The 15576-nt window shown below is 41.9% G+C and overlaps 1 protein-coding gene across 4 annotated transcripts in view; it reads left to right on the plus strand.

Moving 5' to 3' along the window:
• The window catches only part of LOC115731022 (F-box/LRR-repeat protein 7-like), a 33114-nt gene that overhangs the window by 14741 nt on the left and 2797 nt on the right, over nucleotides 1-15576 (plus strand). For 2 of the 4 annotated variants that reach the window (XM_048276632.1, XM_048276633.1), the window contains exons 2-3: nucleotides 6460-6472; nucleotides 15108-15190. The exons of the other annotated variants lie outside the window; for them this stretch is intronic. In XM_048276632.1, coding sequence (XP_048132589.1) covers nucleotides 6460-6472; nucleotides 15108-15190 — 96 coding nt within the window. The remainder of the gene's footprint in view (nucleotides 1-6459; nucleotides 6473-15107; nucleotides 15191-15576) is intronic. 4 annotated transcript variants of the gene reach the window in all.

The raw sequence follows: 15576 nt of genomic DNA on the forward strand, positions 1-15576 counted from the left end.
CGCGAGCTTGCGATTTTCAGACAACTTGAGCTCTTGACTAGCGATTCCACCTTTAAGAATTCGTCTGATATGAGGGTTTGACAGACGTGGCTGCACTTTGTGGGCTAGCAAGGCTGCACATCTCCTGATTCAAACTCAAAAGACAGATGGGGAGTTCACCTCAGCTGCAGCATGGGATTTGGTCAAATGCAGAGGGCTTAAAATCTGTTGGCATCGTCTCCTTCGGTCCAAACCAAACGGGCCCTAAGATTGCTTTCATTGACTAAGCCCGTCCTATTCAGTAGGTTGCAAACCTTTTATAGAATTAAGAAATGGAGCGGCATTTTCTGCAGTTCTCAAGCAGTTAGCTGCCCATTTCATTCTCTCTTGGAATTGCGTCTGAATCTCTAGCGCAGGATGGGAAGAGAGCACTCTCGGAGCAAGTTAAAAGCTTTTGCAGACCTTGGAAGAGCGGATTTTGATTGGCTGAGTATTAATTGGCTTTGCAATAAAAGTTATGTACTTTTTGAATAGAAATAAAAGTTGACAATATAAGCATTAATAGGTTTGGCATATAAATTCACATAGAATATCGGGAGAATTATCCAAAAGGTTTTAAACCTATTGCATTTTTACCAATTGATTCTTAAACCTTTTCACGTTTTGCCAATTGAGTTTATCTTGCTAATCTTGACTAGAAATCGCTGATGTGGATGCCAGCTATCCTACGTGGCATAACTGGTGCCGACGTACATACTTTTTAGTAATATTATAAACAGATTTGACTTATTTATTTATTCTTTTTTTTTTGTTTCCTTCTTCACTTTTTTCTTTTTTTGTCTTTTTCTTTTTCTCTTTTTCCCTCCGCTGCCATGGCTAAGCCTTGTTGATGGTCAACGGAGGTCGTCGGCCTTAGGCGAGGGCCCCCATTGTTAACCCTAGTGCGAGGGACACCCGGGCTTGGGCCGGTGAGGGTTGCCCTTGCCCGATGCCAAGGAAGGTGGGCTTGCTAAGGCCGGTGAGGGTGGCGCTCGCCCAATACGGCGAGGGCTCCCTCACTCGATCCGACGAGGGTGGCCCTTGCACGAGGGTGGCCCTTGCCTAAGGCTGGCGACCACTTGTAGATAAAAAGAAAAAGAAGAAGAAAAGGAAAAAAAAAATAAAGAAGGAAATAAAAAAAATAAAAAAAAGTTTGAAAAATTACTAATATTATTAGAAATTGTCTACATAAGATGATCGAGATTCATGCCGGTCATTTCAAGCCAAAATTGGCCAAATAGACTTAATTGGCAGAACTTGAAAATGTTTTTGAATCAATTGGAAAAATTAAGAGGTTTAAGACTAAATTGGCGAAAGCACAATAGATTTAGGATTGAACTGGCAAAAATGTAAAAGGTTTAGGACTTTTTGGACAATTTTTCCTAAAATATCTCATAATATCGGAAAGTGCGAATGGTACTTGAAATTTTAGTTGAAAGGTGAGGAATTAATTTTCTCGCTAAAATACAAAGGAGACAAAAGGACCATAAATCTCTAATCATATTTGCGTTTGGCCAAATTTTACAACTTACCACGACAGAAAAGAAGAAAAGGAAGGGCTAATTTTCAAGAAAGTAACAAATGCAGCCAACGCTGGAGTCTCGATCCGGTGGGACTGGAGAAATGAATCCCTCCAGCATCTCCTTTTGACAAATTGAGGTGACAATCCCATTCCTTTGTGAAATAGCCAACTTGGTTTCTTTCCCCATGATCTGAATCGAACCTCAGTCGAATGCGCCATCGATCCCGCACGATTGTTGAGCAGCCAGCATAATCACTTTGCCGTTTTCAATTGACATCAACGAGAGCGTCATTTATTTTTTTCGCTCGAAGGCGGGGTTAAATGACACAGCTTAGTCTAGAATCCGAAACTCAATTGGACTGTCAATGCTCAAAATTAAAGCATCATTGGCCGAAACATTTTCTCACTGTTTTGTGGTCCAACTCACAATTTCCCATTGCCTCTCTCTTATCCTTCCCTTTTTCTCCCCCATCTTCTTCGTTCCTTATATGTTGTGCATTGGGATGCCTAACACACCTCAAATCTGGTCACGACCAAACATGATGCCAAAGAATTGTTTGGTTGTTTGCCTCTAGCGATGTCTGAGGCAGTCGAAGGATTAGTTTCAGGTCGTGGTGAAGGTCCTTAGCCCTCGGCATCGTAGACGGTGGTGGCTATGGATTCTTCATGGTGGTTCCACGCGATGATCAATGGTGGCGGCGTGGTTGATTGTAGAAGAAGATGATGGCAATGAGAGGGGCTGTGGAAAAAAAAAAAAAGGAAATTGTATGGTGCCGGGCATATTTTTATTTTATTTTTGATTGAAGGTGATGGTGGATGAAGAAGAAGACGGTGATTGTGTGGGGTGATGGTTCAATGACGTGTGGTGGCTACCGATAGCAATGGTAGTGCAAAGGTTTCCAAGCCCGATGGACAATGAACTCTCCAAACGGACACCTTTCTTGAGTTCTCTAGAACATTTCTGGAGTGGACAATATTGTAAATGTATTATGTTCTAGAGAATTCTTTATATATTGTAAATGTATTATGTTCTAGAGAATTCTTTATAGTTGATGAGAGATCTACGGTTGTCATTGAGGAAGTCTTTATATAAATAGAGGTCTCCTCCTCTCATTTGGATCATCTCGCAAGTGAATAGAAATCTAAAGCTTCTCTCTCTAGAGTATTTCTCTCTCTACGATCCGTGTGAGCTTGAGTGTGTGTGAACAAAGGCTAACTTCCTAAGGCTGTATGTGTTTAAACTACATAAACGATCTTTGTCTGAAAAGTATATTTCAAATGATCGATCGTCCGTGAAACAAACTAATTGTAAGGAAAACCACCTTAATGCATGTGTCTCTCGTTCTGATATCGTGAAACTACGTTGGGCCAAAAGCTAGACAAATACATTGAAGCTTTTTATATGATTGATTGATATAATTTTTGCCGTAACTCGAGAAGTATGTAGGGGCTCAACCAGTTGCAGTTTCTAGGCTTTTTCTTTGATTTTTAGTCTTTTTTTAAAATGAAAAAAAATAATGACCATAACTTCCATATTTTCGTGTTAAGAGTAATGTAAAAGAGACATATTAAAGAAATTATAAATGAAAAAAATGAGAAACTTCCAAATTAGGACCTGAAGTAGATATTATCTCAAACAATGGCTTGAAGTGCCCTTACTTTAAGTGGACCTTATTTCATATAAGGGCCTGAAGTGCTACTATAGTCTCAAATAAGGGCATGCAGTCAAGAACATTTTCGTCCTTTAGTTTAGTCACCACATTAAGGACATGTTTGATAAGTTGAAAACTAATATACTCATAATGTTCGACAATTACAACTAGTTTTGACTAATAAGATAAGATTAAGTTAAAAATTATTTAATTATCCACGTAAAGATGTGGTTATTTATTTCATTTAAGTTGTGTTTGTTTTCGGTAACCACCACCGGCCATTGCTCCGACCTCTGTTTCATGGAAGCAGACGAGAGAACATTGGAAGATCTTGGGAATCTGACAAAGTTAAGGCGGTTGGGAATCACCAAGTTGAGAGCGGATCATGGTGGGAAGTTGTGCTCTGCCCTTGCGAAGTTAAAGAAGCTGAAGTCCCTCAATGTACATGCAGTAGACGATGACGAGATAATTCATCCGGACAACTTATCTTCTCCTCCCGAGCTTCTTAAACGTCTCTACTTGTATGGCCGTTTGGAGAAGTTGCCGGATTGGATATCGTCACTAGGTGGTTTGACAAAAATCATGTTAACATGGAGTAACTTGGAGGAAGATCTCTTTGCAACCCTTGGAAAATTGCAGAATCTAGTAGAGCTGGAACTCAAGATGGGGAGCGATTGAATTTAAAGAAAGGGCAGTTTCCGAAGCTAAAGGTCTTACCGCTTGAGGAATTAGAGGGGCTTAAGTCAATGAGTTTGGAGCAAGGAGCATTGTTGAACCTTAAAAGCCTAATCATCGATTGTTGTTAATGGTTGGAAGAAATGCCATATAGCATCTTAGACATTCCCAAAATCCGAAAGCTCGTGTTTTTTGACATGTCTTGTGAATTCTACGAGAAGGTAAAAGCGGACCCCGGGAAAGACAATTATAGAGAATTTAAGCACATAAAAGAAGTCTATTTTGCACGATCGAGGCCCACCTACTGGGAAACCCGTTCTTTCCCATAGAAGACGCAGGATATGAAGGCTTCGCAAGTGAGTTCTCCCTCGTGTTTGAGAATGGTTGCACCAATGTAGCTGTTTTACCATGGATCTTGTATGGCTGGTGTGTGTGATGCTTGTTTCTAAATCGTGTTCATGAGGGACGATTTCCCAATGGTTGTGGGTGTTTTCATTTCTCCTTGTCGCTTCCCTTCTACTTCTTGAGCATTTTCTAGTTAAGTCGTCTAGTTATATTAGCTGATTTCCCTAAGGGAAGAACATGAGGAAATTGAATTACATTTTACGGCTAGATCATCCCATTGCTAAGGTTGAGTGGGATGATCTTTCCGTTTCGATCTAGGCTCATCCGGTGATAGATCTATACATTTTACCCTTTCAAGATTTGCATTCTTAAAAAAAAACTGATCATTTTATATCTCTTCCTTGCACTTTGGGAAAGCTGTTTCACGAGTGAGCTTATATCTTCCCTTGCACTCACCTCCATCTAATGGGTTTTGGATTTGCAAGGGAAAAGAACACTAGAAGTGCCATAACTTGTGTACAGCGTTCACTTGAGTGCTATAACTTTCAAAACGTTCACTTAAGTGCTATAACTTTCAAAAATCGTTCACTTGAGTGTTATGTCGGAGCAAAATCGTTCACTTGAGTACTACAAGAACTTTTCCGGCGTGCCACGTTATCTTTCCGGCGTCTACAGTAACTTTTTGGGCGTGCTATAGTACTTTTCCGGCGTCTACAGTAACTTTCCCGGCTGCCATGTCGGCTTTTCCGGCTGCCACGTCAACATGACACTTAAGTGAACGATTTTTAAAAGTTATGGCACTTAAGTGAACGTTTCGAAAGTTATGGCACTCAAGTGAACGCCGTACAAAAGTTATGGCACTTCTAGTGTACTTTTCCCGATTTGCAACATGTCGCGCTTAAACAGTGCTTTGTTTCTCGATTAGGTCCCTCTCTGAGATAATTATCGCCTGTTCCACGTAACTTGCGGGGTGAGCCAGAATGTTCAACATGAGGGATCGGGCGAAGTGGGATGCATGGAAGGCTGTTGAAGTTGGAAACATAAAATATTAGTTCTTAATTTGCAACTTCCAATTTTTCGATTATTCCTGTCTGTCTTTGCTATTTTCGAGAGTGATCTTTTTGCTTGTTGGCAGGAAAATCGAACGAGGAAGCAATGAGTGATTATATCACAAAGGTGAAGCAGCTGTTGGAAGATGAAGTTACCGTCTGCGCTTGACGTACGTGACTATATCTTCCCTCTAGGGGCTTCTTTGTCGTTGTGTTTGAAACTTGTACCCTATAAGAACTAAGAATACTATGTGATCGCTCTCTTTGGTATTTTTCAAAATGTAACGTGTCTGACTAGTATGATTATATTCTTTGCACTTCACTTTTACTGTGTATAGCCTTTAGCAAGTTCTCGAAAATGGAAGGTCTATTCAGAAATTTCTGATCCACAACTGTGAGCAATTTTATGGAATGTGATGGGTGTGTTGCCTAGGATATAGCATTAGTGATGGTGAATGTCGCAAAAAAGATTTCGCCGACGCCTCAATTTTAGAGTAAAGCGGCAGCTCAATGTAGCTCCTTGTTTGAACATCATGAATGTTGCATGACAGATGGCTCCGTGTTTGAGTATGGTTAATCTCTCGTAACCGGCGTTATAGTTTTAGAGCAAGTGATGGAGCAAATGTGACTCAATGTATGAATGTTCGGCTCATTCCGGTAGAATGACATTAGGACCGAGGCATAGCTTTATGCACAAGAGATTTTGAACTCTCTCTGTTTCATTTGATTAGGGCATGTGTAATACATAATGCCGGAAGTTATAGTTAAAAGTATTTTCTTGGAAAGTGACTGTGCATGATGACATTGATGGTTGCTTCATATCCCGCATATGCTTTTACTGCTCATGGTTGTTGGGAGATGATGAGAACTTTGATGGTGCGCAGTTGTCGAATTCTCAAGTCGTCAATTCCTCGTGTACCGGTGCGACATGTTCGGTTGAAACCTTTTTGAGAGGATGTATCTTAATTTTCGCGTCCTAGGTTGTTCGGGAGGCCAATGGACGGCGGTAGGTGGTAGGTCGGGGTTCGGGAGTATAGATCACTCTGTATGAAAGCAATAGTCTGCTGAAGGGACTAAGATAATGTCGGGAAAAGACCCGGTTCACTATGAGCAAGAGGAAAAGATTTGACTCCTATGGAAGGTTTCGTGTTCTGTACATTTATTACCGATATTAAGTATCGAGCAGGCTTCCCTCTAGGTAGAGATGGCCGGTTCTCGTAAAACCGCCGGTTCGATTCGAGAACCGGCCGTTGAAAATACCGGTTTCGGTTCCGAACCGGAATCGGCGGTTCCAGGCCGGTTCCCGAGCCGGTTCCCAGGCCGATTCCTTTTTTAATTTTAATTTTTAAAATAATAAAATAAACATAATAAATTATAAATTATAACATATAATCAAATTGTACATTGTAATAAAATGTGGGGAAAAAAAAAGAGAAATGGGGAATGGGCTTGAACTTAATGAATTATCATTAAGCGCCTACATATCTTTTTAGGGATAGAAGAATCAAAGTCCATGTAATTCTTTTACCTTTGATAATCTCAAGTTACCTCATCGTCAATCGTCACGAAACTCAAATTGAGTAGTTAAATATTTTTCTAATTTAGAAATACTATTTGTTGCCCTTTTTTTTTTTTTTGCCTACTCTTGAGCATATTATACCCTCTACTAAGTGAACTACCACCTTCGCTACGTGAGGCGGTAGATTGTAAAGATCCGGAATCACTTAAACCATATCTACTATGAAATTCTCCATATAATATTAATATACATTTTTTAACATCTCCTTGTATATTTGAAATATCTATTGAATCTTCCAAATGTAAACAATCATGATAATACACATTCAAATAATCTAGTAAACCGTCTAATTTAATGCGTGGATAAAAAACAATACCAACTAAATAGACAAGAGGAATTTGCAAATAATAATGCAACCATTTTCACGCATTACTAAAATAGTTCGAGCTAATTCAATATCATTTTTCATATTCACTAAAAACACTACCAATATTAACACACTCTATTAAAAATAAATGCGTAGTAGGATAATAAATACCAGATAAAGTCTTAGTAGCATCATTAAAAATTTTCAAAAAATCTAAATTTTTTTTGCAAACGTCCAAATATTGTGGAAGTAAAGTAATTTCGGGAATATTTTGTGAAATAAACATACATAATAAATCTTTGTAATCAAAAGTTTGCCGAAGTAACTCGTACGTAGAATTCCAACGAGTCGGAATATCTTTTGGAAATCTTCTTGCCTTTCTCCCATGTTGTTTACAAAATTTTCTTCATGATTTCATAAAATGGGGACAACTCCATAAAAATTTAATTGCACCTTTTATTGGGGCGAGAAAAGTGTTAAGAGTTTGTAAACCATCTTGTACACATAAATTTAAAACATGGCAATCACATCTAATATGAAATAATTGTCTGCCAAAAGTGGGCTTGCAAATATTTTCTAATTCGGGAATAGAAGCGGTATTTGCAGCGGCATTATCAAAACCAACTGAAAATACATTATTTATCAAATTATATTCTTCTAAAACTTGTCTAATTATTCTATAAATATTATGAGCCGAATGTCTTTCATCAAAAACTCGAAATGCAATAAGTCTTTTTTGAATGATCCAATCGTCACCTACCCAATGACACGTGACACATATATAAGAATGAATTTGCCAAGGACCATTCCAAATATCGCTACCTATATGCACATGTCCATTGAATTCCGCAAAAAATTTTGCTAAAAATTTTTTTCCTTTTTTATAAAGATGAAAAACTTTACGTTTAAGAGTACTTTTTGGAATAGTTGGTGCTTGCGGAACCAACGCAGTATTTATCAAATATTTCATATTAAAATTTTCACAAGTATTAAACGGAGCATGATCAAGGGCAACATATTTAGGTAATGTTTGTTTATAAAGTGTATCAGTGTAACGGAATAAAGGATGAGGATTAAAAGTGGCGTGCTCGGAAATTTGTTGTTGCGTATTGTCCATCCCCGCTTGCGTTGGATGTTTTTTCGTCAGATGCCGACGGAATGTTTCGTAGCCGTCTCCTTTCGTAAATTTATATGTTTGCGAACAATATTTACATATTATATTATACTTACCTTTGCCTTCATCACGTACCTTGTCGAAGTGTAGCCACAAGTCGGATGTATTATCTCGGTCCTTCCGTTTTGGCTCATTTGCCGTTGACCTTTATTCGACACCGGTGGGAGGATGAAGACTTTCTTATATTGGAATGTGTTCGACGTTCGGAATCGGGACATAGTTGATATTATCATCATTGTTTTCCCAACATACATACTCACGAGGATCATATTCGGGAATGAGATACTCGGAATCTCCTATAGTCATCTTGCCCTTGTCAGCATTTCTACTTCCACTTGCCATTTTTGAGAGAATTGATCGGAAATCCGATTGAGAAAATTGAGGTGGGATTGAGAGAATTTGAGCGAATTGAGAAGATTTGAGAGAATTTGAGAGAATTGTTGAAATGATTTGTGAGAAAAATGAAATGGAGAGGATATATATTTACAGGCAAGAATTAAAAATAATTCATAAATTTTTTTTAGGCAACGACCAATTTGGCCGTTGCATGTGCATGTGCAACGGCTCTTTGGGCCAAACGGCTCTTCGGGCCGGTTCCGAGCCCATGGTTCCAAATGGTCACCTCTACCTCTAGGCATACATGACACAAGCAGCCGAGTACAATATAAAAGAAATAGACTCAAATTGCATTTACATAATGGATATGAGGTTGTCCATGGCATTTACGTTCAGAAGGAGCTCCTAGGAACGTCATTTGTTTTGGTTAAGAGTGAGTGGTAAGCTTAGTTTCTCGGGTCTTTTTCAAAATTTGTTGCTAAGCGGGCGGGATTTGATGCTAAGCGATCGAATAAAATCTGAAGCTTTTCACGTTGGCAACTCATATCAAGCGAGCTAAGCGGGCAGGTTTTGTTGCTCACTAGCATCCGGTTTCTTGGTCTTTTCCACCTCGAGGAGATACAATCTTTCAGCTTTCGGTATAGCTGATACAAACAACTATAACATGACGTTGAGTTCTCGGATCTTTTACGTAAGTCGGTTGTTCGTAAACATGCCGACGCAGACGCTCCGGATAGTCTTCCAGCTCTCCATCATCGGGAGATTGATGATAACCGCAGACCCGATGGTTCCCCACACTGTCGCAATGACCACCAAGAATGTCAAATACCCTTTACTTATTGGAGTTGGCGAATACTTCGGGGACCCTTGTTTCTCACATCGGGTACACTTACGTAAGCTTAGGAAAACCGAAGTGTTACCCAACAACATGTGACCTCTACGCGCGGGATGCGGGGGTTCGGGGGTAGCGCCCCTCGACACGGGTATCCCGCTGCCCGATCGCCGGGCAGGGGTTTGGGGGCAGCATCTCCCGATGGGGGTTTCGTTGCTCGGTCGGCGGACGGATGCCCCGCTCGCCGGTGAGCTAGCGGGGGTTCGGGGGCCGCGCCCCCGAAACCTTTACGGGTTTTGGCTTTTATTTAAGCTGGCCCGTATGGTTGGAATTAAGAGGTTTTAGGTTTTTTAGCCCGTTTTTGGGGCATATATATTTTGCTCGGTTTTATCATTGTAAGTGTTGAATTGGCTGAAAACCGATAAATATAGTGAAATCTCTTTGTAGGATGTAGCCCTAATCTTGGGGTGAACTTGGGTAATCTCGTGCGTCATTCTAATTTTTTTTTATTCTTTGTGTGATCGTCTGATTCGGTTTCGATAAATCCTTTCATTACTCAAGTCCCCCTACAAACAAGCAAAGCAATAGGGAAGTTTCCGAAAAAGCAGAGATAAAATGTTGCACTAACCCATAGGTGGCTTAGTTGGTTAGGACGCACTTGGGATTGTATGGTTAGGCGTATTGGTCCTAGGTTCGACTCCCCAATTGTGCACCATTTAAGTGGGAGGCCATGGTGGCGAGTTGCTGTGCTAGTCTCCCCCGAGGATTAGTTGAGGTGCGCGCAAGCTGGCCTGGACACCTCGGTTATAAAAAAAAAATTTTGCTGTGCAATATGCTAGGCAGTCTAAGGCCGTGGGAATTTAACTTTCTTGCTGGGAGCGAGAGAACCGGCCACAGCACGACAATGACGAGAGTGAAACCGACGCCATGCCTTGGCCCTCATCGCCTTCTCTTCCTTTAGCTCCTCCGACGGCAGCCCGGTCTTTGTCCTTGTCAACCATAGTGATCTCCTTTATGGTTTCCCAATCAAAGTTTTTGAGGCCACGGGAAGCTACGGATGGCACGGATGGCCCCGCCAGGAAAACGACTCCAATACAAATTAGCTGAACACTGGAGACGTCATGAGTCTTGGAGCATCAAGAATGGTGGGGACTCGTCGCTCAGCATGAAAATAGGATCGAGGACAAGAGTTCGTGAAAAAAGTTTCAGATTTAGTATTCGTAAGGAACAAAGAAGGAAAGATGAGGAGCACATAAACAGGGCATTGGGATGGAGTAGAGGGATAAAAAGGATAGAACAAATGGGTCCACATTTGAGTCGTTGTGGAAGATGGAAAGAGGAAGGGGTGAAATTGTCGAACACTCGTAATAGGAAGTATGCGAGCAAAACAATGATTGGAAAAAGGCACGATCCTTTTTTTCTTCCCAAATTACCACCGTAAATAATTCCGTATTTTGATTTTATCCTTGCGATTGTTCATCTTCTTTGCAAATCTGGAGTTTGCGGAAGTGGAGCTAGACGGATGCCCGTGGCATTGCGCAACTTCCGCGAGGAGTTGTGACCCTAGGCAGCCCTCGAATGGGTCGGGCGGCTCCCACCGAGGACCGCTTGGTCGCGTGACCTCAGCATTGCATACTGACCGTCGTTCTCCACCGATTTGGAGTACGCAGAGGTCGAGGAGTCGGATAGACATCAACGGCTAAATGTCATAAACTGTTAGATTTTCTTGCTTTCGGAATTGTCACTCAATCGGAAACATCATTGTGCGCTTTGTACTTGGATATGGAACCACAAACCGATCTTGCTCTCGATCTCTCTCTCCAGTAGTATGAAGTTCAATGTGTCTCGGTGCATCTTCATTTATCATCAACATCACTTTAGCGTGCCCTACACATCGATTTTCACCAATTTCACGCGGATCACATCCAATTACGCCACATATCAACTAGAAATTGGTTGAAGGGGGAAAACATGGAAAATTCCAAATTAAAAAATGAGGCTCTTTTTATTTTGCGAGATATAAATAATCTAATATTTTTTCTAAAATTGATAGTTTGTATCGCTTAAGATAATTAGCTGGTGAAAAATGTTTCATTACCGATAATGACTTATGTCTAAATAAATTCGTGGATGATAACAATATTTCTCATTTATTTATTTTTATAAGCGATATAAATAATTATTTTTAAGAAGATGCTTCTCAAATCATTTATTTTTTGAGAAGTAAATGGAGCCCGAACGAGATATAGAAACTCCCACCAAAATAATAGTGAATGGACTAACATCTCTATCATGAAATTTTCGATCAAATTCCATAAATAAAAAAAAAATCAAACTTTAGATCCAGTTCCAAATTTATTAAAAAAGTTTTTAATTTGAAAAAAAAAACCTCCAACTTTAGATCCATTCTCAAATAATAGTGTATAGTTTAAAAAACATACGAAATCTATGCATCGACTTTGAACTCCCTCAATTAGAGATCTTGCAAGCAGAAGGCTTGAAAATCAACGACAAGCAACTAGCGGCATTTATAAGTAGATGTTGCCATTTCAAGTATCTTGACTTGCAAAACTGTGCGTGTGACGCCCGGGAAATTTGGACTATATAAATTTGCCCGAATTCAATAAAAAGAAGAAATTGAATTTTAATCGGTGCAAATTTTGGGATCGCAAGGACATAAGTGACGATTTTTGGACGAGTCCCGAAATGTCGTTCGATTTCGATTGGGTCTCGAAATCGTGGTCACCGCGACTCAGGATTTTTAATCATCGCGCCTAAGCCTTTTTCCCGGACCGACCCTACCCGTAGAAATCCAAATTTATTTTCTATCGGTTGAGTCAAAAATCCGATCAGTCCCGATTTATTGAATCACTCTATTGCCCCTGAATTATTTGCTAGAGACAAAAATTATTTAAACTCTCTTGGTGGGCCCCACTTGTCCTCCATCCCATCCACTCCCACCAACCCATCACCATCATCCTCTCTCTCTCTTCCTTTTTCCTCCCCTCACCCTCTCTCTCCCACGTGCCCCTCCCTTTTCTCTCTCTTCCCCCTTCTCTCTTGTCAGCCCCCCTCTTTTCACGTCACCTCCCCCTTTCAATCAACTTCTCTCTCCCTCTCTCTTTGTTGACCGCACGAGCCCCCCTCTTCTTTTTTCTTCTTCCTTCTTCTTCCTCTTCTTCCTTTCCTTCTCTGGTCTTCTGTTTACGACACCGCCCCCTCCACCCGAAGCCACAGCTCCACTAGCCAGCCACCACCGCACCGCTTCGTCACCGTCGCGCCACCCTCCGCTTGGTCGCCGCTCGTTGAGCTCAGCCCCCCGCGAGTCGCAAAGACCCGCATCCCCGGCGCCCGAGGCCGTAGCTCGCCGCCTCGTCACCCTTGTCTCTCTCCCGAGCCAACCTCCACCGCGACCTCCTCCATTTTCGTCCACCCGCCACCCGGTCGCGCTACCGCAGTTGCCGCACCGCCAGCCCGTTGTACCGCCACAGCCGCCTCAAGCCGCAAGATCCGAGGACCCGAGACCTCACCCGACGCTGACCCGAGCCCCTCGCCTCGGCCTCCGTTGCTCCTCGCGCAAGACCCACTAGATCTGGGTGTTCCGACCGCCGGAATCGCAGCCCCGCCGTCGTCCCGAGAGCGTGGAGCCAAGATTTTCCGTTCGGATGAACAGTGCCGTGAACAGTGTTCGGGTGAACATGGGGTGAACAGTGTTTCGTGAACAGTATGGGGTGAACAGTGATCGGTGAACAGTGCTCGTGAATAGTGCCGCCGGTCGGCGTGAACAGTAACTCCGCGTGTGAACAGTATTTTTCGACACCGGTCTCAAAGTTTGTGCCGAGGAATTTTCAAGAGTCGCCGATCGTTGTTGGGCCGGGCCGAGTTCGCGTCGCCGTCGCTCGAGTTGAGACTGCCCGAGCTATTAAATTTGTGAGTTGACCCTAATCTTTGGTTAGGGCGCTAATTGCGCCTAGAATTAGTTAGTTAGTCGGTAGGGAATTTAGGTAGATTTGATTATGGTCGGATTAGTTAGAAACCCGGTTTAGGGTAAATGACCATAATCGATTAAATTAAAATTGTCTGTGGCTAATTGTTGTTAAATGAATTTAATTGTTTGTTGTGATTTGATCGCGAGCGAGCGATAGGTTAAGGACGAGCGATCGATTGGCGGTTATAAATCAAATTGGCTAATTAATTACTCTGGCACGAAATTGAGCCTTTATGTGGCCTAATCGAATTGGTTTATTCGTGTTGAATTGATGACTTTGTTTGGGTGGATCGCCTCGTTGAAATATTGATTTGAGTACCTTGAATGCTCATTGAGTGAATTGGCGTTCGCTTGGGAGTTAATTGTCCCGTGTGTCGTTGCGGCGTCGATTTGGTAGTCTGCATATGCATATGACCGTGTGCAAGATCAAAGACATATTTTAGCATGAAAATGGCCATGGGCCGAGTCTTTGAGCATGTTGTGTGAGCATCCGACCTAAATCAAAGAGAATAAATTGATTGATATGTCGGGTGTGCTGTATGGTCATATGAAGGAACGATGATGGGTTTTCCTGGCAAGTTCGTCTTGTACACATAGTACACACCGTACCATATTTATGGAACCACACGACTTGCCAGAAGCACGATAATTCATGTCTCATATGGTACGTACGGTTTTAAGGGATTATCGGATGCCGGTCGCAACTTGTGATAGACCGAAGCCCCGTATAGGGATGCCTACTTGCCGTGCCGTGCGGGGTGCACTGGATACACCGCTTGTAGCGGCCGTTGCCGAGAGGGAAAAGGAACGTAGCCCGGTCCTGCCGGAAGAATGCGGGATCGCATTAATTGTGAGAGTCGATCACGCCGATCGCGTGGATCCTCATCATTGTGGCGCCATGAGCGCGATCATCGTTAATAAATGGACTTGTGTGGTGTCCAGTGCATACTTGTGAGTGTGATACGTGTTCGGTTGATTGTCCGATGTGGCTGTTGAGTGGAGTCAAACATTGCATCATGTGTGGTCAAGAGTTGGTAAGTATGCATGTGGGTGATTATTGCCATGTGATATGATGGCTGGATATATGTCTATATCGTGATTTTTATAATCCTCGTGTTTAGGAGGTTACGGTGAATCGGTGTCCTAACCGAGCTTAGGCTTGATTCACTAAGATTTATATCTCACCCCGTTGTGGGAACCACTTTTAGGTCCCAAGTGATGGAGCTTTGCGGACACCAAGGCCAAGTTATGAGGGTAGTCTTTTGGAGTAGATGAGAAGTTAACCTTATCTGACCTAGTAACCTTTTGAGGTCTTAGTGAGCCGCCCCGAAGTATGGGGTTGTATATCTTTACGTAGCTCAGTAGGGTTAAGGCTCATTTGCTGTCTGGTGATTGTATATATTACCTTTTGAATATTTGCCTTGGTATGTATCTCCTGCTAGGCTATCCCCGCTTGTTTATATATTGTCCGGGAGTAAACCGTTTCCGTATGCGTATATAATTGAAAGGTCGATAATGCACCTGGGACGTTATCCTTCGTGACCTCGTGGCGATTTGGTAGGGATGTCGCGGGCTCGAGAGTCGGGGCATGACAAGGCGCATCCGTCGACCAAAGGGGTAGAAAAGGTAGTGAAGAATTGCAAGACATTGAGGGAGGTAAATCTGATGGACTGCCATATTGTAGATGACGATGTCCCATTTTTAGATTGGAAGGTAGACACGGCCGGTTCGGTGGAACCGCCGGTTCCGGTTCCACGAAAAGGTGGAACCGGAACCGGCCGTGTATAATTCCGATTCCGGTTTCGAATCGGAACCGGCGGTTCCGGGCCGGTTCCGGTTCCGGTTCGGAACCGCCGGTTCATTCCGATTCCTTTTTAATAATAATTTTTAAAATAATAAATAATAAAATAAATAAAATAAATTATAAATTATAAAATACAGTTAAATTGTACATTGTAATAAAATATGGGCAAAAAAAAAAAGAGAGGAAGGAATGGGCTTGAACTTAATGAATTATCATTAAGCGCCTACATATCTTCTTGGGGATAGAAGAATCAAAGCCCATGTAGTTATTTTACCTTTGAGAACCCCAATTTACC

This window comes from Rhodamnia argentea, chromosome 3 (genome assembly GCF_020921035.1).
Source record: "Rhodamnia argentea isolate NSW1041297 chromosome 3, ASM2092103v1, whole genome shotgun sequence".
Lineage (NCBI taxonomy): Eukaryota > Viridiplantae > Streptophyta > Magnoliopsida > Myrtales > Myrtaceae > Rhodamnia > Rhodamnia argentea.